Source organism: Trichechus manatus, unplaced genomic scaffold (genome assembly GCF_000243295.1).
Source record: "Trichechus manatus latirostris isolate Lorelei unplaced genomic scaffold, TriManLat1.0 scaffold00031, whole genome shotgun sequence".
Lineage (NCBI taxonomy): Eukaryota > Metazoa > Chordata > Mammalia > Sirenia > Trichechidae > Trichechus > Trichechus manatus.
The window spans coordinates 5,796,627-5,823,509 of record NW_004443967.1 but is presented as its reverse complement, the minus strand read 5'-3'; the positions used below and the strand labels follow the sequence as shown (position 1 = coordinate 5,823,509).

Here is a 26,883-nt window from a genome sequence, read left to right as displayed (position 1 = left end):
TGAAATGGTGTATCTTTGGCTATGTATATTTTCACAAAAAAAAAAAAAAAAAGGTCGAGAAAGGAGAGGGTTGACATGTCATGGGGTTTTTAACCAATGTTATAAAACAATATGTGTACTGACTGTTTAATGAGAAACTATTTGTTCCGTAAACCTTCACCTAAAGTACAATTAAAAAAAAAATATATGTCATTATAAATTACAAAGTTTAAACTACTAAATGAGCTAACGGATTGTTTACTGCCACTTGAATCCAAATTACAAATTTTTTGCTGTAGAATTACAAAAATCACATTAGCTTAAAGGAGGAAGGTAACTTAATGATTATCCAGTCTAAATCTCCAATAGATATGGGGATTATAAAGTCCAGAAATGTGAAGTGACTTGTTAAAAACCACATGTTTCAATGACAGGACTAAAATGAGAATCTAATTCTTTTCACTTTCCCTGTTCTCCTTGGTAGAAATATGGGGCTAGCCTCTCTATCATTTCAATTTGATCTCTGTAAGGAAAAGTCATTCCTTAAGTGGTCTCTGAAAAAAAGGAAAGAAGGCAGGATGAATTCAAAAAAATATCTGAAAGTTTTGTCTCAGCACCTTTCCTTTGACTACTCAGTACTCTATTTTCCCTTGGCCCTTGCTGTTGTTTTCATATGCCATTGAGTTGATTCCAATGCATAGCAACCCCATAGGACACAGTAGAACTGGCCCATAGGGTTTCCAAGGCTGCAATCTTTATGGAAGCAGACTGCCACGTCTTTCTCCCATCCTTGGCTCTTAAACATGTTAAAGCAAAAATGAATGAAAGATGTGGTTAATGAACCAAAATATAACCCACAGTAGGGATACATAAAATCCAATGCCATTGAGTACAAACAAGAGTTTTAAAAAGGTTAACAGAACATGTGGGTAGTATGACTGATACCCTTGACCCTCTAAAAATGGCAAATATGCTTCTTTTACCCATTAATGACGACTGCAGAGTGTCCAAATCTGTTGACATCTCTATGAAGATTTGGTTTTGGTAATATTTTCCACTCATCACAAGCTAGAAAAAGGAAAACAGAAAACAAAACAAAAAGAAAAGAATAAATTAAGACAACTACTATAAAACATTAATCGGCCAAATTAAAGATACAATACTTAAAAATCAAGAGGCAAAAAATTGGTCTTTTGATAATTTTCCATGACCTATAATTTAGTATCATTACTCAACTAGCAATATTCCTTAAATAAAGATAACTTCTGCCTAGAATTCCCATAAATAATTTTAAGTGTATGAGAATAAAGGGAATGAAAATGGGTATACTTTATGTTAGAAGATAATTTCAATGACATGTCATTTTTATTAAATAAACCAAGATTTTTATAGTAAAATTCAGGAATACTAATACAGAATCAATTAGAAAGTTAAGTCACTAAATGAAATTTTACACGTACAAATCAAAAAGTAAATGGATTACATAATATTTGCTGAAAGAATGTCAGAAAATAGAATTATCTAAACAAAACATATAAATCTTTAACAATTTGATATTTCAAAAGCATGGTTTTCTTTTTATAGATGAGAAGAATTTCAGTTGCAAAAAAACTAGATAAAAAATGAAAACAAACAATTCATGAGCTATATACAGACTATGGAAAGTAAAATGGTTAAGAAAAATATATATAATTTCAATGTAACCTAAAAAATAGACACATATACTAACACAGATTTTGATATTTTAAATAATTTAGCATTCAATGAGTAGGGACATTTGTAGGACAGTGTTTTAGATTTCATCAGCTTACACCTGCCATATAAAGGCAGGCCTTGGTATTTGATAAAAGTATATAGTGTAATAAACTTTTTAAAAACAAATTTAGTTATTTTTAGGTGCCATAGAGGCCCTTACAGAAGAAAGTAATCTAAAATACAGTTATAAAAGTTAAAGTTTTAATGAAGTACTTATTTTCCTATTTAAGAAATTATGTTGATAACACTAATAATAAAATAATAAATTAGGTTTTCCTTCAATATTCTTACTAGTGAAGATAAAAGGAATTACAAACACCCAAATCACAGTTTAGAAAATGAAGCTACAAAACTGAGAGCTATATAAGGACATTTTGAGTTCTATTTCCCGAAGTGTATTCCAAGAACACAAATTCCCAAAACTGGTGTATTCTTAGTTTGTATTATCTCTGTCTTTAGTTTACAAAGTATATTTTTATATTAAATATCTCAAAAGGGAGGGTACAAAGGTACAGATGCCCCTTAACTTTACTTAACGCAGTGTTTTCCCTTATGCTTTCTCCATAGAAGCACATTTCACATAACACCTATTAACATCCCTAAGAACCAGTGCTGTGAAGATTACAGTTTGAGAAATACTAAGAAGCTTACACATGAAGATTAAGTCTGACAATTTCACATGGTAGAGTTAATTTAAGAAAAGTGCATTATATGTGTATCATAAAACTTCCATAATGCTTCCATCTATATAATTCAAAATGGTATCTAAAAGAATCCAGTAAAGGTGATTAAGCAGGAATTTCCCTATATTAGAATGAAGAATTACACCTAGGAAATGTTAAGTGACTTGCCTAAAGTCTATTCAGTTATATCTGTTTTTCCTTAATTTATGTTTATTAATGTTTGATATTATAAAGTTACATTGATAGGATTCTGAAAGATTGTTCCCATCTGGGGAAGGGGGTGGTCCTGTTACGGCACAGACTTTGTAAAAGAATGAGATGTAAATGTAAAAGAGAGCTAATGAGTTAGGGCAGATAGATTTCAATCCTTCCACTCAACCCAAACCAAAACACGCACATACACACCCCACACAGGCACTGATTTAGAAACTGTTGATTATGTATTTCAATAACAGCACTGCAAAGAACTGAATATGCTTCAAGAAAATTAAACAGAAAAGAAAGTGAGTCAAAGGAAAGAGCAGGAGTTCCAGAAACCAGTTTATTGTAAAAATCTCCAAACAGAAAGAAGCTTCAAGGTCATTTTGGGACATCTGAAGTCAGAAAAGAGTGACCCGACAACCTGATCCTACCTAAGGCTAAAGTGTAAGTATATATTTATACCACCAGGCAGAAGACAGGAAGGAAAATAGGTTTTCTAGACAAGAATTATAGAAAACATTCAGAAAACCATCTAAGAAGTGAGTAAGAAAAAGGATCTAAGAGAATAAAAACCAGCATTAACTAAAACTTGGACTTTCTGAACATTTATTCTAATTCTATAAACCAGCATCTTTTAGAAGAAAGATGAATTTTTTCAGCACACAGAATACTCTAAAGATTTCAAACACCTAGGTACCACCACTCAGCTTTGTCAAAACCCAATATTTTGCTATGCTTATGCTTTTCTTTTTTTTAAGAAAGAAATAAAACATTACAGATATGGAAATTTCCCTGTGTACTCCCTCCCCAATTGCAGTTTATTTCTGCCTTCTTTAGAAGCAACCACTATCCTGTATTTACTTATGCATGATACTTACAATATATACAGAGTATTTTGTAGGTTTTAAAACTTTATATTGATATAAATGGTAAATATGTAACCTTCTGCAACTTGTTTTTTAATTCAACCCTTGAAATTTATGTATACATGTGGCATTATGTGTCCATTTTAATCGTGTTATAATGTTATAATATATATAATATATATATATTATATATATATAATAATATAATGACTATACCAAAATATATTTATCCATTAAACTGTTAATGGTCAATTGACCATTTTAAATATTTTTGAATTTACTGTTCAAGTTTTTTGCCCATTTTTCTATTTGATTTTTATCTTTTTCTTAATGATTTAAAGAATTGTTTGTTATATATTACAGATACCAATGTTTTGTTGGTTATATTCATTACCATATCTTCTCCCATGCTGTAACTTGTCTCTCACTTAGTTTATGAAGTCTTATTTTACAGAAAGCTTGTACTTTAACTTGGTCAGATATATTATTTTCCTTATGATTTGTGCTTTTTACTGTCTGACCCAAGATTTAAAATGTAATCTCTTTGATTTTCTTCTAAAGGTTTTACAGTTTGGCTTTTACTATTTTGGTCTTCAATCCACTTGGAATTTATTTTTGTATATGTTGTAGGGATCTAATTTAATTATTTCCCATATGGATAATCACTTTTCCCAGAACCATATTTGAACTTTTATCCTTTTTGATATAAACATTAGCTTCATGAAAGTGAAAAGATAATAATAAAATTAAAGAACACAAGTCCCAGAAGAAGAGAAACATCATAAAACCTGTTGCCATCGGGTCGATTCCAACTCATACTGACCCTACAGTAATAAAAATGTAATTACACATAAGAGCAATTAATTCAGATAAGCAATAACAGAACATAATTCTACTTCTAGAAGTTCTTTGCCTTTTAACCTATGTGGTGGTAGGAGGGGAAGGCTTCATTATTATCCCTAAGGCATCTCCTTCAATTATACTAAATGTTTCAAAGAATTACACACAATATTTGTGGTAGCCAATGGTGCTGTTCAAAAATATTCCACTTCTCTTACTTCAGGCACAAGGTGAAACTATACTTCCACATCCCCTGGAAGTTGGGAGTGGTCACGTGACTTGCTTTGGCCAATGAAATGCAAGCAGCTGAAGTGACACCTTTATTCCTGGATGCAATCATTAAATTGTTAATGAAAGATAATGCAATACTCCATTAATTCTTCCACAGGAAATTGTAGAAGACCATGTCCTCTATCAGCCTGGAGCCCTGAGTGATGACAATGAACAAATCTGCCCTGCCAACCGACACTGGATGTATATCATGAGTGATAAATAAACGTATATTAACGCTAATACTTCAAAATATAAGGATTTGTTGTAGACATGATATGTGCTCTCAGATCATCATTCCAGGAAGGATTTGTTGTCTGAGTTGCTGGGAGTGCTGTCCACCAACAGTTGTCAACTGCAAGCTACTTCATGAATTGCCTCATCAGCAGAGGCCAATTCCCTCAAGGTCACATGCTTAACTGACATGCAATAACTGACCAACGTAGGGATATAAAGGGCTGGCCATGTCAGCCCAACATGGACCTACTCTGAAAGCATCCACCATATAAGTTGCATTAAATAACCAAGAAAATATATGTCTCAGAGAGCTGACCTCAGCTGGTCTCTATCATAGCCCTCCTCAGTGGTAGCACGATGGGCACATAAACTGGTCATGATGGCAGACATGAGGCTATTCAGAAGCCCGACAGCATGGGCTCCTTCATAACAAAGCTGATCTGACTACTGCTGCCACCAAATGTCCCAGTTGACAGCAAGAGATCAGTGATGATACCCTGATATGACCATTCACCAAAAGACCAACTGGATGCTTGGTGGCAAGTTGACTACGTTGGGCCCCTTCGACCCTGGAAGCATCAACAATTCATTATGTCAAGAATAGAAAGATATTCCGAGTATAGGTTTTCTTTTCCTGCCCATAGCATTCTAAATATGAGTTTTCTTTTCCTGCCCATAGTATGTTATAACCAGCACCAATATCTGAGGAATTACTGAAGGTTTGGGCAATTAACAAGGGATCCCACATAATCAGAAGACCTACTTTACAGCAAAGGAGGTGTAGGAATGGTCCCCTTACCATGGGATCTGCTGGATCCCATACCATAATACCTACCTGATAGAACTTTGGACAGGCACAGTTGAAGCACCAGAATTCAGGAAAGTTTTTTGGGCTTGTATTATTTTCCAGAATTCTACTATTGCTTTGTCTGTAGAAGCATTTGGGAAAATAATACAAGAACATAACATCAAAACAAAGAAGCAATTAGAAATCATACACAAGCAGCAACTAGAAATCCAAAAGATAAACAACAAAATTTCAGAAATGGACAAGTCAATAGAAGCTTTTAGAAGCAAATTTAAAAAAACAGAAGAGAGAATCAGTGAGACTGAAGACAAATCCATGGATGCCATTTTGCTTGAGGAAAAATCAGAGAAAAGAATGAAGAAAACGTAAGCATTATATGGGACACAATCAAGAGTAAATATTTGCATGTGATCTGAGTTCCAGAACAGGAGGGAGAAAATGGAAAACACAGAGAAGATTATTGAAGATTTGCTATCAGAAAACTTCCCAAATATCAGGAAAGACGAAAAGCTGACCAACCAAGAAGCTCAATGAACCCCATATAGGATAGATCCCAAAAGAAGGTCACCAAGACATATCATAAGCACACTTGCCAAAACCAAAGACAAAAAAAGGAATCCTGAGAGTGGCTCAAGAAAAACGAAAAGTCACACAAAGGGGAAACAATAAGTCTGAGCTCTGATTACTCATCAGAAACTATACAGGCAAGAAGGCAATGGGATTACATACATAAAACCTTGAAAGAGAAAAACTCCAACCAAGAATAACATATCCTGCAAGACTCTCTCTCAAATATGACGGCAAAAGTAGGACATTTCCAGATAAACAGAAATTAAGGGAATTAGTAGAAACCAAACCAAACTTACAAGAAATATTAAAAGGAGTTTTTCATCTAGATAACCAACAACATCAGACCACAACCAGTGTCTAGGACACAGGACAGCATCAGCCAGATATCAAACCAGGTAAAGAACCCTCAATAACAAAACAAAGCTAAAGGTTTAAAACATGGAAACAGAGAAATCAATCTATAAATGACAAAGATGTCAAAACAATAAAAGGGGGAATAAACAATGTAGGTATGTTGCTGTTGTGTTGTTAGGTGCTGTCAAGTTGGTTCCAACTCATAGTGACCCTATGTACAGCAGAACAAAACACTGCCCGTCCTGCACCATCCTCACAATTGTTGTTATGCTTGAGCCCACCGTTGCAGCCACTGTGTCAAATCCATCTCTTTGAGGGTCTTCTTCTTTTTCACTGACCCTCTTCTTTACCAAGCATGATGTTCTTCTCCAGGAACTGATCGCTCCTGGTAACATGTCCAAAGTATGTAAGACGAGGTCTCGCCATCCTTGCTTCTGAGGAGCCCTGGTGTTGCAGTGGTTAAGTTATTGGCTGCTAACCAAAAGGGCAGCAGTTCAAATCCACCAGCCACTTCTTGGAAACCCTATGGGGCAGTTCTACCCTATGAGTCAGAATCAACTCAATGGTGGTAATAGCATAGGTATAGAACTTTCAAATGGAGAGGAAGTCAAGGTGATACCCAGTAATAAGAGATTGATTCAAACTTAGGAAGAAAAGGGTAAATTTCAAGGTAATCACAAAGAAAGTTAACAAACCTACTCATCAGCATAGAAAAGAAGAAAAACAAAGTCTCAGTAAACACAAATTCTAAAAATAACAAAAGAAATGAAAAGAAAATCTGCAAACAAAAGGAACTCAGCACTGGAAAGTAAAAGTAACGAAGAAAACATAAGGACCACAAAAAAAAAAAAAAGCACAATATGACAGCAATAAACTCATACCTATCAATAATCACACTGAATGTAAATGGCTTAAATGCACCCATAAAGAGACAGAGTGGCAGAACGGATTAAAAAAAAAACCAGGGCCCATCAATATGCTGTCTAAAAGAGACACATCCTAGACACAAAGACATAACTATATTAAAAATCAAAAGATAGAAAAAATATATCAAGCCAACAGTAACCGAAAAAGGGCAGGAATGGCAATACTAATCTCAGATAAAATAGACTTTAAGACAAAATCCACCTAAAAGACAAGGAAGGGCATTATATAATGATTAACGGGACAATCCGCCAAGAAGACATAACGTTGAAAAATATCTACGCACCCAATGACAGAGCTCCAAAACACAGAAAACAAACTCTAACAGCACTGAAAAGAGAAATAGACAGTTCTACAATAATAGCAGGAGACTTCAACACACCACACTCAGTAAAGGACAGAACATCTAGAAAAAAACTCAACAAAGATACAGAATTGTTAAAGGTCAAAATCAATTAATTAGACCTTATAGATATATATAAAGAACACTCCACCCAACAGCAGCAAATTATACATTCTTTTCCAATGCACATGTAACATCCTCCAGAATAGACCACATTTTAGGTCACAAAGCAACCCTCAATAAAATCCAAAACATCGAAATAATACAAGGCATTCTTTCCAACCACGTCATAAAAGTAGAAATCAATAACAAGAAGAGCAAGGAAAAAAAATCAAATACATGGAAAATGAATAACACCTTGCTTAAAAACAGCTGAGTAACAGAATAAATCAAAGAGGGGATCAAAAAAAATCCTAGAATTAAATGAAAATGAAAACATACCAAAACTTTGGGACACAGTAAAGCTAGTGATCAACATTAATTTATAGCAACAAATGCACACATCAAAAAAGAAGAATGGACCAAAAACAAAACGTTAGCCCTACGACTCGAACAAATAGAAAGAGAATGGCAAAAGAAGTCCACAGGCACCAGAAGAAAGGAAATAATAAAGATTAGAGCAGAAATAAATGAAATAGAGAACAGAAAAACAACAGAAACAATAAGACCAAAAGTTGGTTCTTAGAAAAAATTAACAAAAGTAACGAACCATTGGCGAAACTGACGAAACAAAAACATCAGAGGAAGAAAATACTCCAAATAAGAAATGAGATGGTGGACATTACAAGAGATCCAACTGAAATAAAAAGATCGTAACAGAATACTACGAAAAATTGTATACCAACAAATTTGAGAACCTAGAGGAATTGGACACATTTATAGAAACACACTATCTATCTAAATAAACACAAATTGATAAAGAAAATCTGAACAGATCCATAACAAGAGAAGAGCGTGAAGAGGTAATAAATAAAAAAAAAAAAACCGACAATAAAAAAGCCCTGGCCCAGACAGTTTCACTAGAGAATTCTACCAAACATTCAGAGAAGAGCTCACACCAGTACTACTCAAACCATTTCAGAGCACAGAAAAGAAAGGAATACTCCTGAATTGATTCTATGAAGCCAGCATAACCCTGATACCAAAGCCAGACAAAGACAACACAAAAAAAGAAAATTACAGACCAATATCTCTCATGAATATAGATCAAAAATTCTTAACAAAATTCTTGCCAATAGAACTCCACATCATATCAAAAAAAAAAAAAAATACACCACGACCAAGGCTGTTTCAACATTACAAAATCAATCAACATAATTCACCACCTAAAGAGAATGCAGGATTACACCTTAAATGAAATACCTTTAAATGGTGCTGTATCCCCAACAGAAAGAATACACAGGTCTAGGAACCAAAGGGTCAAAGCTGTTCCTAGTTAGAGTCCTGGTCCCCAAAGGAGAAATACTTTAGACAGAGGATATAGCAATGGCCTGCATGTTTCATCCTAATGAGAGACAACTCTTGAGGGGCCATTTCCACTCCACAGTTCCCCATGGAGTTGGCTAAGCCTGTTAAGTTTACATCACAGGTTGACTTCTTCCTCTATGCAATCCTGCTTCCTCTTCCTCCCTTCCACAGATGTTGACCCTGACCAGTAAACTCTGTCTCAAGTTTGCTTTCCAGAGAACCCAAATTGTGACAATGTTTGTTACTGCAGTATAACCTAACCTACCCTGACTGACAGAATCAATGTGAATTTTCCTCTGTGGTCTCTTAAAAGAGCAGGCAAATTGTTTTCACTCATAAAATTGTTAGAAAGAATATAACTTAACCTGGAAGCTTATGAAAAGCTAATTTAAGGTAAGGAACTTTTGCAGCTATAGATGTAGTAATTCATGCTTGCTGATATTATTTGCCCTCCTGCAAGATCTTTTCTATAGAATGGAAAGAAAAAAAAGATACGAGCAGTTGTTTCAAATAGGGTTTCCACTTATCTCCTCCAGCTTTTGTAATAACTACTAACAGAATGTTGAGCTAGATAAATTTTGCTACTGAGTTTTCACATTCTTGATCAGGGTTCCTCTGTAAAACACAGATTGGTTTTTCTGTAAGATACAGAAGTTATCAAATGCCTTAAAGCTCAATACTGAATTAATGTAATTTGTTTATATGTAGTCTCTATTCTCATGCTTACATTACAAAGTCTCTTACATTATCAATATGTCTGACTGAAACCTATAATTATATTTCTTTCCAAGAAGAAAATATAATTCAAGAGCACTCAGGCCATTATCACTTTATAAACAGTTCAAGGCTAGACAAATTAAAGCAAGTTTCACGTGGTTACTGGCATCATGAAAACTGACAGAAGCACCATTCCATACCAAAAGAAAAGCCACAAAAGAATAAAGACCAAAGAAAAAAACACTCCCTGGAACACAGATAAAAAACTAAATATTAACTTACAAACTGCACACTCATGCACATAAAATCAAGAAATTAGAGTTACTATTTTCTCAAACCCAAACTTCAGCAACCAGAATACTCTGCTGTCAGAACTATCTGCCGATGAGGTGCCACGCAATTACATTAAAAACATAAGCTGAAATTTAGAGACTGGTTATATTATCAGTTATGCATAAAGTAGTACAGGTGGAAAATGCATGATCATTGATTAATTTTTCCACAAATATTCAGGTTTTTCCACGAGGAAATGCATCTATAATATTTTAAGGACAAACTTAAAAAAGTCTTTTAATATTCCACTTGAAATGCAAGTCCAGAAGTCAGTCTTAATTGCATAATTGAAATATGCTAGAAAAAACACATAGGTTGTGTGTTTAAAAGACTCAAAACTAGATGAATAAAAAGAAAAACTCATATTAACCATTTGGATGCTTTTGTAATAGGATACCAAATTTCTAGATGCTGCCAAAAATCTTTTCCACTGCCCCTTAAACAATGATGTTTCACTGGGATTTTTCCCTAGGTCAAAATTTCTCTTATTATTCTAAAACGTGCACACTTTCCCTGTTGTTGTTGTTAGGTGCCATCGAGCGGGTTCCGACTCATAGCGACCCTGTGTACAACTGAACAAAACACTACCCGGTCCTGCTCTATCCTCACAATCATTGCTATGTTTGAGTTCATTGTTGCAGCCACTGTGTCAATCCATGTCGTGATTTCATTTTATACCTGCAGCTCCTCTCAGGATTTTATTTCCTAGTTAAAAAACCCGAAGAGCTAACTTAGTCAGGGTGGATTCCCAGGGCAGAGGCACTAAAACCAAGGGAGCAAACGAAGTCAAACTGAGGTATCCTAATGTCAGCAAGCTAGAGAAGTAGTTTATTTTACAAAATTGTTTGGCAAGATAAGAAGCACCTGAAGCAATCAGAAGGCCAGTATCAGCAGATACCAGAGAAAGACTTAATGGCCTCTGGTAGAGATGGTTCTTGAAACACGAAAGATAGCGTGAATAGGCTATCTTTATTTAAAGGCTCAGGATGATTTCCAAAACCATATTTTCATTCAAGATACCTCTTCTAAGTAGAAGATCCATATATTCTATTGCTCACTGACATCTCTGTCTAAATATTTTATTTTGTTTTTGACTATTGCTCACAAGACATGGGATCATGTTTGTCTTTTATTTTGCAGCTTACTTTTTTCACTTAACACTACTGTTCATGCAAGTACTATCGAAATCATCTTCAGTCTCTGTAACTCTCCCATGATAGTCTATAAGCGCAGATATTTTTCTTCCTCTTATAGAGCCAATTCATTTCATTTAAAGATTTACTTTTCTTCATTTAATTATGCCTTCCCTTTCTTCAATAATTATGAAATCCATTGTTAAATATTACGACTTTAGGATTTGTAATGTCTAGAAGAGTTTCAAAAAGTATAAATCTTCTCAGAAAGAATAAATCTATTTAAAAAATGACCTCAGTCACATAAATAAATCTCATTCACAACTCTAAAATGTGTTTATGACAGGTGCAGCAGACAGTATAAGTGCCACGTCCATCTCCTCTGGCTCTCACCTCTGCTTACCGCAAACACCTGCACAGTTGCACAGTAGGCCCACAGGCAGCCCAGGCTGAAAGTGCCAGAGAATTAACATCGGCAGAATCAACCCTTAAGCAATACAGACAGAATTGGTAGGTATTACTTCAGCTTCTTCTGTCTGCTATTGGACAGCACTGAGAAATGTTCTACACTGTCTCCAAGTTCCTCAGTGACTTTGACCTCCATTTGTCCACAGCGGCAACTTGCTTCATAATATGCTCCCTACTGGTTTCCTTCACTTTCCATTTTCAGTTTGCCACCCCTCCAACCACTAGTGTTTCCTGGGATTGCCTCCCAAATAAACTATCTGTACCCTAGTCCTTGTGTCAATGCTTCTGAAGAAATCCAACCTATGTTAATCAGTCAAAACATTATTAAAGTTTGGCAGGAGAATAACAAAATTATTTTCCAAATTATCTCTTGCAAAATAAATAGTCCTTCAATTGGCTCATTTAAAGCTAAGCTACTCTCAACAGAACAGCAAAAAAATACATTTTAGTCACATCTATATTAGCCACAATGGAGTTTACAAACCCAACAACTCCCAATACACCATATAACAGCATGTTAAAATTTCTACCAAGACCTATCGTATAACATATATGATACTCAAGACCATATAGTTGTGTGCAAATTTTCTTAGAAATATTCAATATCATGTGCCACCCTCTTGAATCTGATTTCCCATTGTGAGAATATAAAAGGGTCAAGGGACTGAAAAAGAGGATTTTATGAGAAGGATATATTTAGAGAGAGTTGTGCTGTGAGCACCCTGCAAAGAGAAGTATGAGAGGTGCTACATTCTTTACCTCAAGTCTGGTGAGGGGGGTTCCCATGGAACTACTCAGAGAACTTTGAAATGCATGTCCCTGAAGTTGTAGGACACCATGGGATGGGGTCTGACTCCCACCCAGGATATCTAGAGGGAAAAAAAAGAGCCAACTGCTTTAGTGGCATAGCAGGGAGAATGCTTTACATTGAGAATGGTCTGCATTTCCATGATTCACTAAGACAAACAATGCGTGTGGGCCACATGGGATAGAGCTTATATGGAATAACCTTAGATCTTGCCCAAGAGGTCTATCTGGAGGTCCAATGACCTCAACAGAAAAAGGCTGGAAATGTGCTACCAGATACCAATTTAATCATCAAAACCCTGAAAGTGATTTAAAATTACATAAAATTACACGTTCTAATTATCAAATTGAGAGAATTTCCTGCTTAAAAGGGCTATATGATAGCCTATTTCCTATGTCCTTAGAAGATAATATGGGAGAATATCATCCTGTCCTTGGGATAAAGAAGAAAATCTGGAAGAAGACACCAAAACAAAGTCTAAATATAAAGACTGAAAAAGTCAACTACGTTAAAATTTAACATGTATGCTCACCAAGAGACATATTAAAGAAAGCAAAAAGGCAAGACATTAATAGGGAAATAACTGCAACACAGTTAACTAACACAAGATTAATATCAGGAATGTGTAAAGAATTCCTATCCATCAATTTTAAAAAATAAACAACCTCCAAAATTGCTTTCCCCTTTCCACTGCAATATAATTTAAGCTGAGCATCTGCCTGAATAGCTAGAAACTACATCACCCAGTTTCCATGGAGCTGACCAAAGCCAAATGACAAAATTCTCACCACGGGAATGGGTAGAAATGATGCATGTAGCATCTGCCTCATTTACTTGAAAGAAAATTGCTACCCTAGACTTAAAATCTTTCTCCTTCTTATGAGTTAGAACACAGATGTGTCTGCCACTGAACTCTGACTACATAGATAAGGACAATGTCCTGGGGACTGGCAGAGCAACAAGATGAACTAGCTGCGCTGGGAACCTGGCCCACTTTCCTTGGAACTGTTACATGAGAAGAAAAAAATAATTGTTCTATGTTCTTAATTTACTGTATTAATTTTTAGCTCTCTGCTATAGCACACAAAATAGAAAAACTGACAAAATACATTAACAGCTGTCTCTGTTTCACAAAAGAGGAAGCACATATGGCTGAGTCATACAAAGAAACCCTTAACCTCCCTACTATCCAAAAATGCAAATGAAGACCACAATAAGATAGCATTTTACACTCGTTTGACTGGTAAAAGTTAAGAACTCTTAAAATACTAAGTGATGGAGAGGATGTGAATTAATGGGATATATTATGTATTGTGCTGGGAGCATGAATTGAAAAAAGTATAAAGGAGACAAGAGGAGGGGAAGACAAGAGCTACACAGATAGATTTAAGTTACTGGCATAGTTTTTACGTGGGTAGTTCATTATGTTGTATAATATTATAGTATGTCATGTGTGTTATGTGATGTAATGTGATATGATGTTAGATAAGAGTGTTCGTTGTATTATTAAATACCGTATGTTTAAATAAATTATAAACAAATAATACTATACATAAATAATGTAAAAGCCATGCATAAACAATCATGACTAATCCAGTTCTGTGTCCATGAGGTATATGAACACATACACATACACGCACACATTTACACACACATGACAAGCCCTGTAGCTCTGAGCCCTGGAATGGTACCCGAGGCTGACTGATAGTCTTCTGACAAATCACTGGGACACTGATTTTGACACTGGTTGTCTAACATTGATCAAAGGAGCCTTGGGAGGGCAGTGGTTAAGCGCTCATCTGCTAACTGAAAGGTCAGTGGTTTGAACCCACCAGTCACACACCCCAGGAGAAAGATGTGGCAGTCTGCTTCAATAAAAATTTTCAGTCTTGGAAACCCTACTACTCTGTCCTTTAGGGTTGCTATGAGTTGGAACAGACTTGACGGCAAAGGGTTTGGTAGGTTTAACGTTGATCAAAGGAATCCCTGAGTGGTGCAAATGGTTAATCTACTCATCCCCTAACTGAAAGTTTGGAGGTTTGAGTCCACCCAGAGGCACCACAGAAGAATGGCCTGGTGATCTTCTTCCATAAAGACTGCTGCCGTTGCTGTTGCTGTGTCGTTGAGTCGATTCTGACTCATAAGTGACCCCACATGACAGAGCAGACCTGCCCCGTAGGGTTTTCTAGGCTGTAATCTTTAAGGGAGCAGATAGCCAGGTCTCTTCTCCTGCAGAGCTGCTGGTGGGTTTGAACCACTAACCTTTCGGTTAGCAGCCAAGTACTTAACCATTGTGCCACCAGGGTTCCTTTCTGCAAAGATTACAGCCAAGAAAACCCTATGGAGCAGTTCGACTCTACAACACATGGGGTTGCCAGGAGTAGGAGTCGACTTGACAGCAACAGGTTTGGTCTTTTTTTTAATACATGTACACATACATATCACTCTACAAGGCTGCACAAAAACATGTATGTTATGCTTCATAAACTAGGTAAGTGATTTTAAAAGGTATGCCAAAGTACGACACTGTATTATAAAATGGTAACCATACGTATTATTTACACATTACCAATTAAAACAATATTACTTCTTCAAATATGAAATTACTTTCAGTTTTGTTTACTGGCTTTGTTTTTAAATAATCATCTGCAAAGAAATTAATGTCATCAGTAAAATTGTCCTATTCAGGCAATTTTAAGAATTCTATTATTAGTTCAATCTGATTTGAAATTTCAGCTGTTCTGTTTTCTGCAAGATATATTTCTGACACACATCCTACCTCCTACCTTATTCTGAACTAATCTAACTGAGGAAATTACATTTTCATGTTTCTCTTATCTTTCTGAAGAAAAAAATGTCAATATATCTCTGAGTTGTCTTTTACCTTGTTTCAAAATTCCGTCCATGCTCTTAAACTTATCTAAACTTTCTTACTGAAGCATGATTACCATTTGTGATGATAAGCATCAAAATTTTATGTTAGGGCCTACTGAAAACTCTGAAATAGTTACTCATTTGATTATTCTGAAATATTTTCTCAAAATTCACTTGAATGTTAAGGTATATTTCAACTCAGAAAATTCTCACTTGTAAACGTTGAAATCCTCAGTCAAATCACTTAGTGACATTTCAGATCTGTTAAGAACAAACAAAACTACCTGATTCCTTTTTCTCATTGACTCCAGAAGAATAACATTTATGACAATATTTACTTTCTACAACTAAATACTTTCAAAGCATAAATACACCTAACAACATGAGATCAACTCAGTGAGCCATATTTTTCAGTTGAATCTTTGCTGTGTGCTATCAAGTCGATTCAAACTCATAGTGACCCCATGTGACAGAGTAGAACTGCCCCTTGGATTTTCTAGGCTGTAATCTTTACGGGAGCACATCACCAGATCTTTCTCCCGTGGAGCCGCTGGTAGGTTCAAACCATCAGTCTTTTCTGGTTAGCAGCCAAGCGCTTAACCATTGTACCACCAGGGCTCCTTATTGAAGCTTTAGCCTTATGTTAACTAGAAGGCTATCTTCACCGCAAAGATCTTTTTAACCTTGAATAAGGTACTTTTTTAACTTGAATATGGCTACTTTGTGAAAGTAATAATAACACTTAAAACAACACAAATATTAAGAAGTTTTCACATTTTAAAATCTGACTTCAAGCTAGATTTACAAACTAGAACTTTAAATAATATATCATGCTATATTTTATACTCAATCCAGTCTTATTCACCAGTCCTCCCTCTTTTATCAGCTGCACTTAGGTAACTTTTTAAAACGTAGATGCCCAGTGCCTAATCTCAGAGAATCAGATTCTCTGGGTGTTTTCCTTACAACCTTCAAAGTGGATGTCAAGGTGCAGCCACGCATAAAAAAATCATCATCACATGCCTGCTATAACTATCATGGATAATATAATGAGAACCATGAAGGCAAGGTTATATCCTGAAAAACTCATGATATTTGCTGTATAAAATTTACTAATTCAATAAGGTTGAAATAGTACATTTTAGGACAATGAAAAATAGGATTGGCACAAATATTCCTATTTGTTTAAACATCATATAACACAAATCAGTCAGTTAACTAAATCTTCAGGTACATTCCAGTTAAATATGCCATATGAATTCTAGTGTAGTGCGTGCTAAAGAGGAAAATATAACATGATTTTTTTTCAAAACAGATCTATTTTCTAGTCGGTTCATTATCCAGTGGTTGTATTTTATTTCCACAAAAACATATTCCTAAGGAAAACAATAATTTTGAAAGAAATTTCCTGAAATATTAAAAATACAAAAAATCCTTTTCCCTCGGAAATATTCCAAAATTTGATGTTACAAACCCAGGAAGATAAATACAGATGGTTTGGGGAAACTTTCAGTGGGAATTACATAAAAATAATCAAATGAGATGAAACACTTTTATTCTCTGTTGAATTGTATGGTTGCATTATGTTTTTACTGTTAGTCTTAGCTAATGCAGGGCAAAAAAAAGCATATGTTAAAATAGAAATCTGTTTAAAATATGTTACTCTTCCTCTGGTCTGAATATTTTGCCTGAAAAATGAAACTGATATTTGTTTCTGTCTTTCCATACTCTTAAGAAACAAACAGTATTGAACATAATGTAATACCGTTTTCTTTAAATGCTGTCTTGACTCAGTTTTGAGGCCCTGGCTGAAGCCTACTCTGCTCCCCTTATGAGCAGCTGATTAAGTCCAATCATTCCCCTTATCAGGTTCTCATATTCCTAGGCCACTATGTACCCATCTTAATCTCACTACGGGCCAGATACCCAACAGCTAGGGACAACCCTTATGCCCCTTGAGCCTGCAGAATAATTCAAAATGCCCAATCTCTAGGAAGCCCACAAAACCTATATAACTCCACACTACTTGCCATGCATAAGCCCTCTCCTATGATTCCACCTTGTTGTTGTCTTGTCCCTGGGTGCAACTCCCTGTTTAGCCCTTAGTCATGGGTGCTGTGTCTCCCTGTCTCTGGGACCTGGAAGCGATAAAGTCTATTTGTTTTCTGGCCTTTCTGCATGAGTCTCACTTCCTCATGCCACATCTAACAGACCATCCAAGAAACCCACAGACCCCTTTAGAACATACTGAACACACATAAAGCCTCTGGTAATTTGTTGTCAGAATTTAAAACAAACAATGGACCCAACCGAACAACAATGGTGTGGTCAAGTGCAAAGACTACCACGGTCTTAGGAGTTACAAAAGCTAGCTCTACCATTTACTTCCTATGCGACTTTGGGCAAGTTACTTTCACTCCTGTCTGTTTAATCTCCTGAAAATAAAATAAAGATAATCTTGTTACAAGGTTTTAGAGAAGTTACAGAAATTGTACATAAAGCCCTTAAGCATCGTACCTAGCAGTTAGAAGGCGCTTAATAAATAGTACCTATTAGAATAATGATAATCCAACCACACGCACACACCTTATATGGGAAACTAATACCACTAACTTTTTTTTCATTTCAGTAAGCTGTTTTGACACATAAAAACTGATCTTGGACTAATCTGACAAATAAAAATAAATTCTCAACATGTCACTAACAAAATAGCTCAACCAAAAATTCTTCATTAAGGTACTGACATTATGTGGAAGCCCCTTGAAGAATCTTTTACAAAAGTTCAAAATCTCACTACATGGATTTTTAACAATAACAACAACAATTATACACTTTTTCTAGAAGAAAAAACAAACTAACAACTTTCATCTACCTCCAGGGAAATGAACTCACTGCCTCATCACCAAAATGAAAACAATAGTTGACACAATGAGCTGGCAATCACAGAACATGATAAGGTCACTGCCTGCCTAGACTCAGTACTTCATATGACCCATTTTTGCAGATCTCATACACTGATTTATGAGCTTTCTAATCACCTAGACAAGCCCTATTTTCATCGTGAATCATTACTTCAAATTATTCTTTCAAAAAGGTGAAGATGTAATTATTTAGGATCTAAAGATCCTAAAGACAGTGAATTGTTTTAAATGATTAATCACAGACCGACACCCACAGCATGAGTTAAAAAGCATGTTTAACTGCATTACTAGGAATTTCATCCAAACAAACAGATAATACTTTAAAGATCAAAATGCTAATTAAGTCATAATTTTCTTTATATGCTGCCACTTGAAATAGTTCTCCAAATTATGTATCTTTATGATGTGTAAGGGCAAAGTATACATCTCAAATGTGTTATCAAACGTGTTATTCTTTGGTCTCTTTAATTTTTACTTATCAAAATGTTTCTTAGTAAGTTGGAATTTGGTCTATTACTTCACTGACACCATCAAGTAAAAATTGCTCTTCAGTACACTAAATAAATGTTAAACACCAGCTAGATTTTACATATAATATGATACACAGAGAAGCGGTGTTTTCCCTACAATGGCGTACTGAATATCTAAATTTAGTATTTCAATAAATACATCCATTTAAATATTCACAAATAGACAGGACTACAGACAGCATAAGTAAAAGTAAGTGAATTTTATAAACGCACTGTATTTCTGGTTCTCTTGAAAAATATTCTTATTCAGTTACTTCCATTCCTAGGTATTTTTTGGGTTTCCATTTTGTCTCAAAAATCTGATTTTTTTAGCTCTACTTTCTCTACACTCCTTTCCCTAGTTCTATCAAATTCCTAGTAAGTATATCTGGTATCTTTATATTAAATATGATTTTGCTCATCCCTACTAAATCGAAAATGCTTGAATTCCTACTATGTGTTACCTACACAGTTTGATAGTTTTCCATATCGACCCATTATCAAAACTTACACAGTAACAAACACAATAGGGCTACAATATGCCCTCTGGACACAACGTACGAAGGCCTTCTAAAAGGACATTCAAACCTAGATTTTTCTATTACCCTGCCTACAGCCTGACTCACCCCAATACTTCTGTTCTCTTGGCCCTATACTACTACTTCGTGGAAATTAGAGAGAATTCCATTGATAATCTTTCACTGAATTAATCTCTAAAATGAACTATACACACGTTGTCAATTAATGTATTTAAGAATCTCTATAGGAAAAATTTCTGATATTTCCTATTTTGCATATTCCTAACAGATACATACCTATGTCATATGCCAGGAAATCGGCAGAAAAACATTTTGCACCGTTACTCAGGGAAGTGTCATTATGGGTGTTTCCTCCAAAAATAAGCATAGCTCCATTGATAAGAACAGCTGAATGAAGGTATCTGGCAAACCCACTTTCTTTCAAAATAGTCCTACAGGATAAAATTTAAAAATGTATTACAAAAGATAAAAAGACCTCCCTGATTATATATATTATATAAAGGGTTTAACTTCCATGTAGAATTTTCCCTGGAGTTGTGAAAACAACGTACTTTATTTTTTTTCAACAACTCATAAATGATCTTCACACTGCAATATTTTAATTTTGAAATTCATGGTATCTTAAAATGTTTTGAGGAAACACAGTATGAAACAGAACTGTTAATACTTGTAATAATTTATATTTTAAATTTATTTTTTGCATTTATAAATATTGGAAACAAAGTCTCCTTAAAACTAGAGAACATAAACACCATCATTTTTAAATATCAAAGTATATAAGGAGTTAAATATAGTAAATTTATTCCAAACTGTATTCAGTTAAAAATATATAACTCATATTGGACCCCAAAATATATTATTTAACTTTGTATTTAAGTATAATATATAGGCATAAGTGTAAGCATATCATAGGCCTAAAACTCAATGAATCTTCATAAAATGGCTAAGTAACCCACATCCAGAATAAAAAAAAGAGAGAGAACATAACCACTATTCTGATTCTAACAGCATATATTCATTTTGCTATTTTTGTTACTTAGATAAATAAAATTATATAGTTGTAGTCACATGTATAAGCCTTCTTTTGCTCAACATTGCTTGTGAGATTCATCCATAATGCTGTGTGTAGCTGAAAATTACATGTATTTCAGAGAATCATTAACATTAATATAAATGCTCTTTTTTTAATTAAAGTGTTACTGTAAGGGAAAATAATAGAAATAAATGTTCACAATCACATCTGACTGATAAAAGGGTATGTGACAAAGGTGCATGGCAATATGAATCAATTATTTATAACCACTGTAAATAAATCCCTAGTACAAAGAATCAGAATGTAAACATAGTATATATAATATAATTAGTATGATACATACAGTATCCCCCAAACCATGGATCACAATAGCAATTGTTTAAAGAATATGGGGCTGATTTTACAAAGCATTATGAGAAATTCCATAAACCTTCTCTTCAGGGAAAAAACTATAATTGCTAAAAATTATTATTTTAAAGAAAACATTTAAGATCTCAGGAAATTGTACTAAAGGCAACAGCAAATGAAGAAACATTTATTTAAGAAAATCTACTAAATCTCAATAATAATAGCAAGAGCCAATGGCATTTGACCCCATGACCTGCTCCTGTTCTCCAAGTTCTTCCCCAAGTGAGTGACGTCAAGAACACAGGGCTCCTCTCCACCCAGCCCCCAGTCCAGGGCAACAATATCTCACTGAGAGGATCAGGCTGCCAGTATTTCTCATGATCCCAACAACTAGGTTGTAGAAGTTCTTGCAGAAGTTCTATTTCAAAAAAGAGATACTGATAGATCTGAGATCTCATCCTCCATCCAATTTACTCTCATAGGGTGGAAGCTAAGCCCAAATGAAGCAAGCTAAGAACACAAGGACCCCAATCACCCTTGCCCCAGCTCACTTGTAGGGCAAAGAAAGAGGCAAGCTAAAAAAACTTGAGGCTACTGTCCCCATCCAGCACCCTGCACATAAAGCAGGAGTGTCACTCCAAGAAAATGGCAGCACTAAACCCATCTCCAACTCTGAAGCAGTGGCACAGGAGAAGAGGCAAGCTATAAGAGAGCTCCGAAGCTCTCCCAAGGGAATTAACAGTATTTGGAACACAGTGTGGGGAAGTTCAAACCTAAGGGAGGTCTCAAAAATAATGGAGATTTTCACACTAAGCTATTAAGAGAAGGCTGATAGCTCTATGAAAACAATAAGCTAAACCACAGACCAACCAGAAGATTACCAGAGAAGGACAAGGAAAAAGAAAACCAAGAAGAGCCCTTCTGGGGTCAGAACAAACTTGAAAGACTAGCCTCAAAGACTGCCTTTGAAAACAGGTTCAAACTGACTTTGATCTGACTGTGGAACAATTAATGTCCCACGGCATTACTGAAAACAATAGAGCAGTAAGCTAGCTCTAAGTAGAGGCTAAAGAAGGCTTGGTGGCATAGTGGTTGAAGTGCTTGGCTGCTAACCAAAAGGTTGGTAGTTCAAACCCACCAGCTGCTCTGTGAGAGAAAGATGGGGCACTCTGCTTCCGTAAAGATTACAGCCTTGGAAACCCTATGGGGCAGTTCTACTAAGCCCTATAGGGTCATTATGAGTTGGAATCAACTTGAATCCAATGAGTTTTGGTTTTGGGTTTTTAAGTGGAGGCTAACAGCTGGGTGTGATACTAACAGAAGCAAAGAGCTTAACAGAGAGGTCAGGGAAAGGGATATTTGAAGAGGTCCTTCTAAAACTACTGCCATACCAGGGTGACTGTGTACATCCCCAGACCGCACCCTGTGAGGAGCTACATCAGCGAATACACAGTGAAGGGGAAATAGACTTCACTAAAAAAGTCTACCAACTCAAACAAAGAAACAAGCAAACAATAAAAACAACAAAACCCAGTAAGTGAAATCTGTATCCAAAGTTGCTACAAGATATTATTTTAATGTCTAGTTTTTAAGAAAAAATTACAGCATGCAAGGAAATAGGAAAGTATGATACCTACTCAGGCAACAGAAACTGCCTTTGAGAGGCCTAGTTGTTAGACATAGCAGACAAAGACTTATGTTTCAGCTGTTGTGTCAATCTACCTCATTAAGGGTTTCCCTCATTTTCACTGACCCTCTACTTTGCCAAACCTGATGTCCTTTTCTAGCAACTGGTCTTTCCTGATTAGATGTCCAAAGTAAGTAGGGGGAAAGCTCACTCTCCTTGCTTCTTAGGAGCATTCCAATTGTACATCTTGTAAGACTAATTTGCTCATTCATTTGGTAATTAATAGTATATTCAATATTCTTCACCAACACCAAAATTTGAATGCATCCATTCTTCTTATGTCTACCTTTCTCATTGTCCAGCTTTCCCATGAATAGGAGGCAACTGAAACGACCATGGCTTTGGTCTGGCACACCTTAGTCATCAAAGTGACATCTTTGCCTTTTAAAACTTTAAAGAGGTCTTTTACAGCAGATTTGCCCAGTATAATATGTTGTTTGATTGCTTGACTGCTACTTCCACGAATGTTGATTGTTGATCCAACTAGAATGAAATCACTGACAATATCAATTTCTTCTTCATTTATCATGATGTTCTTCATCAGTCCAGTTGTGAGGATTTCTTTTTCTTTATGTTTAGGTGTACACCATATGAAAAGCTGTAGTCTTTGACCTTCTTCAGTACGTGCTTTAAGTCATCTTCATTTTCAGCAAGCAAGGTTGTGTCATCTGCACATCACAGGTTGTTAATGAGTCTTTCTCCAATCATGATGCCACATTCTTCTTCAGATAATCCAGCTTCTTGGATTATTTGTTCAGCAAACAGACTGAATAAGTAAGGTGAATGGATACAACCTTGCCACACACCTTTTCCAATTCTGAATCACTCAGTATCCCCTTGTCTGTTGGAAAGATTGCCTCTTCATCCATGTACTAGTTCCCATTCTTCATAATATTACCTATAATTTGTTGTGATCCACACAGTTGAATGCCTTCATATAGTCATTAAAACACAGGTAATCATCATTCTGGTATTCTCTGCTTTCAAACAAAATCCATCTGACATCAGCAATGATATCCCTTGTTCCACATCCCCTTCAGAATCTGGCTCCAACTTCCAGCAGTTCCCTGTTGATGTGTGGCTGCAGTCATTTTTTAATTATCTTCAGCAAAATTTTGCTAGCATGTAATATTAATGATGTTGTTCAATGATTTCCACATTCTGTTTGATTTTCTTTCTTTGGAATAGGCACAAATATGGATCTCTTCAAGTCAACTGGCCAGGCAGTTGTCTTCCAAATTTCTTGATATAGGTGAATGAGTGCTTCCAGGGTTGCATCCACTTGTTGAAGCATCTCAACTGGTATTCCATCAGTTTCTGGAGCCTTGTTTTTTTTAATGCCTCCAGAGCAACTTGAACTTCTTCCTTCAGCACCAGTGGTTCTTGATCATATGCTACTTCCTGAAATGTCTGAACATTGACAATTCTTTTTGGTACAGTGACTCTGTACATTCCTTCTATCTTCTTGTGATGCTTCCTGCGTCACTCAATTTTTTGCCCATAGAATCCTTCAGTAGTGCAGCTTGAGGCTACTTGAATCTTCCCTTCAGTATCCTCAGCTTGAGAAATGCAAATTGAGTTCTTCCTTTCTGGTGTTCTAACTCCAGGTCTTTGCACATTTCTTTGTAATACTTTGCCTTGTCTTTTAGAGTCACCTTTTGAAGTCTCCTGTTCAGCTCTTTTACTTTATAACTTCTCCCATTCACTTTAGCTACTCTGCACTTAAAAGCAAATTTCAGAGTCTATTCTGATATCCATTTTGTGTGTTTTTTTTTCTTTCCTGTCTTTTTAATGATCTTCTATTTTCTTCACATATGATGTCCTTGATGTCTTCCCATAACTCTTCTGGTCTTCAGCCATTAATGTTCAGTACATCAAATCTATTCTTGAGATGGGCTCTAAATTAAGGAAGGATATATTCAAGGTTGTACTTTGGCTCTCGTGTATTGTTAGCTTGTATGACCTGAATTCTAAATATAAGCACCACTAAAAGTAAAGACAATGTTGTATACCTGACTAACGGCAAAGATTATGTAATTGTCACCAAAAAAATGTAAATAAATGTTTTATAAAAAGAAAAGATGGTCTTGATAAGTGATTAACTTAAGAAATCAGAATATAATATAATCTTATTTTTACAATCAAAAGAATGTATATTTACATAGAAAACACTCTAAGGAGGATATACCCCATAGAATCACTGGTTTTACTGCCTTCTTTTTGCTTAATTTTATCTTTTAATTTAATTTAAACGTTTAATGCATGGGAAAAACAAGGGTTCTAACTTCTATTACCTGAAAAATGATGGACTAGGCACCTGGACCATTGAAAATAATACATACATATATTCTTAAATACATCTGTGACTTGGCAAAAATTATAAAACAATCAAAACAGGTAGTGAAAGTTAGAAGCCAAGAGAAGTATAAAAAGCCCGAAGACCAATTTTCCCTAAGGTCATTTATCAAGCTAGTCAAGTTAATCACTGGAGGCAGTGGCACTGTACAGCTCAGGAGTCATAGCAATAACTTGGCACAGCTTAAAATGAGGAATCTAAAGAGATTCCTCATTAACCTGGGACACCGAAGGGCTATATCCTAAGTCTAGAGACGAAGAGTCCAACACTCCAACCCCATTAAACACATCCGATTGAAACCTGAAATCATACAACCTGGACAAAAAAAAACAGTAACAAACCTACATGAGAATTTAGATTAAACTGGTCCTAGATCAATGGTGCTTTAAGAAGTATGAAAGAAGTGAACACAAATCCGTTCTAGGGAAATCCACCTGCATCCCAAGCCTCAAAATATTTTCACATATAGAATATTCATGAAAATGAGGAGATAGAAACCTATGAAATACAACATAACAAGGCACCAAGAGTGAAACAGAAACAACAGATAGCAAAATGAGATTCACACACATACAAAAATAAAATCAGAATATTTAATATGTTATCAAAAAAATAGAAATCTTGAGACAGGACAAAATGGTGCTCTAGGCAGAAGCACCACGCCATCCCTCCACAGCAAAGATCCGAAAAACTAAGCCGAACAGAGAAAACAACAATCCTGAAACCCTAAAACATCAAATGAAGAGATAACGAACTCAGCCAAGCACCAAATGGAGTGAGAAAACTGACAGAGAATGGAGAGTGAGAAGAGATTCATGCAGAGGTCCCCTACCAGCTAACGCAGTGCGGATCCGCCATCTTGGACTCCTATCAGAGACCAGCAAATGGGGTACGAGAAAGCAGCTTCACAGAGCTTCCAGCGGGAGACAAAACAACCGGTAACTTGCGATACACGCTTTCCCACCCCCCACCCTACTTCACCCCCACTTGGCCTCCTCTGCTTCCTGCGGCCACAATCCCTTGCCTGGGAAACACCGGCTGCTTGGATTCCACACACCTGAACGGGCCGGCTCTCCCATTTGTTGGCTGCTGGTGTTGTTTTTTTCCGCTTCTTTAGATTTCTTCCTTACCTCTCAGTACCTCCCCCTCCTTTCGCTCAAATACCTGGCTCCATGCACTATCTTTGCTTCTTCCTGAGGGGCTGCAGAGCTCCGGTAATTTGTGATATATGCTTTCCCACTCCCTAAACTTCTTCACCCACACTCGGCCCCTTCTGCTTCCCGCGGACACAGTCTCTTGTCCAAGAAATACAGGCTGCTTGGATTCCACCAGCCCGCCCTAGCTGGCTCTCTGAGTGCCATTTGTTGGCTGCTAGTGTTGCTTTTTTTTCTGCTTCTTTTGATTTCTTACTTACCTCTCACCACCTCCCCCTCCTTTTGCTCAAATACCTGGCTCTGTTCGCCATCTTTGCTTCTTCCTGGGGGGCTGTGGGGCTCCGTTCAAGTGTGGAGCTGCTTTCCGGTCTGGGCTGCCGCGCTGGTGGGATCCCGGGCCTTTTGTTCGTTTGTTTGTTTTGAATTGTTTGTTTGTTTTCTTTTCTTTTTCTTGGGTTGGGAGCACTTTCTGGCTGGGCGGTGCTGCATGGCAGGGAGACTATCCCCTCAGCTTGCACAGACGTGCAGTGGGATCCCTGAGAGCATTTCTTTTCTCATTGGTTTTTTTTTTTTTTTCCTCTGTTTTTTTGGGGACTTTTCTTCATTTTTTTTTAATTTGTTTTGTTTTCTTTTCCCCTTTTTTCCCTTTTTGTCTTTCTTCATTACTCAGTTTCTCATCTCTTCCTTCTCTTTCTGTTCCCTGAAT

General features: G+C 36.0%; 1 protein-coding gene across 4 annotated transcripts in view; it reads right to left on the bottom strand.

Annotated features, from left to right (window-relative positions):
* Positions 1-26,883, bottom strand: part of ATRNL1 (attractin like 1) — a 743,508-nt gene that overhangs the window by 607,012 nt on the left and 109,613 nt on the right. For all 4 annotated transcript variants that reach the window (XM_004374869.2, XM_023729981.1, XM_023729982.1 and 1 more), the window contains exons 10-11: positions 19,876-20,030; positions 963-1,047 (exon numbers count right to left, since the gene is read on the bottom strand). In XM_004374869.2, coding sequence (XP_004374926.1) covers positions 963-1,047; positions 19,876-20,030 — 240 coding nt within the window. The remainder of the gene's footprint in view (positions 1-962; positions 1,048-19,875; positions 20,031-26,883) is intronic.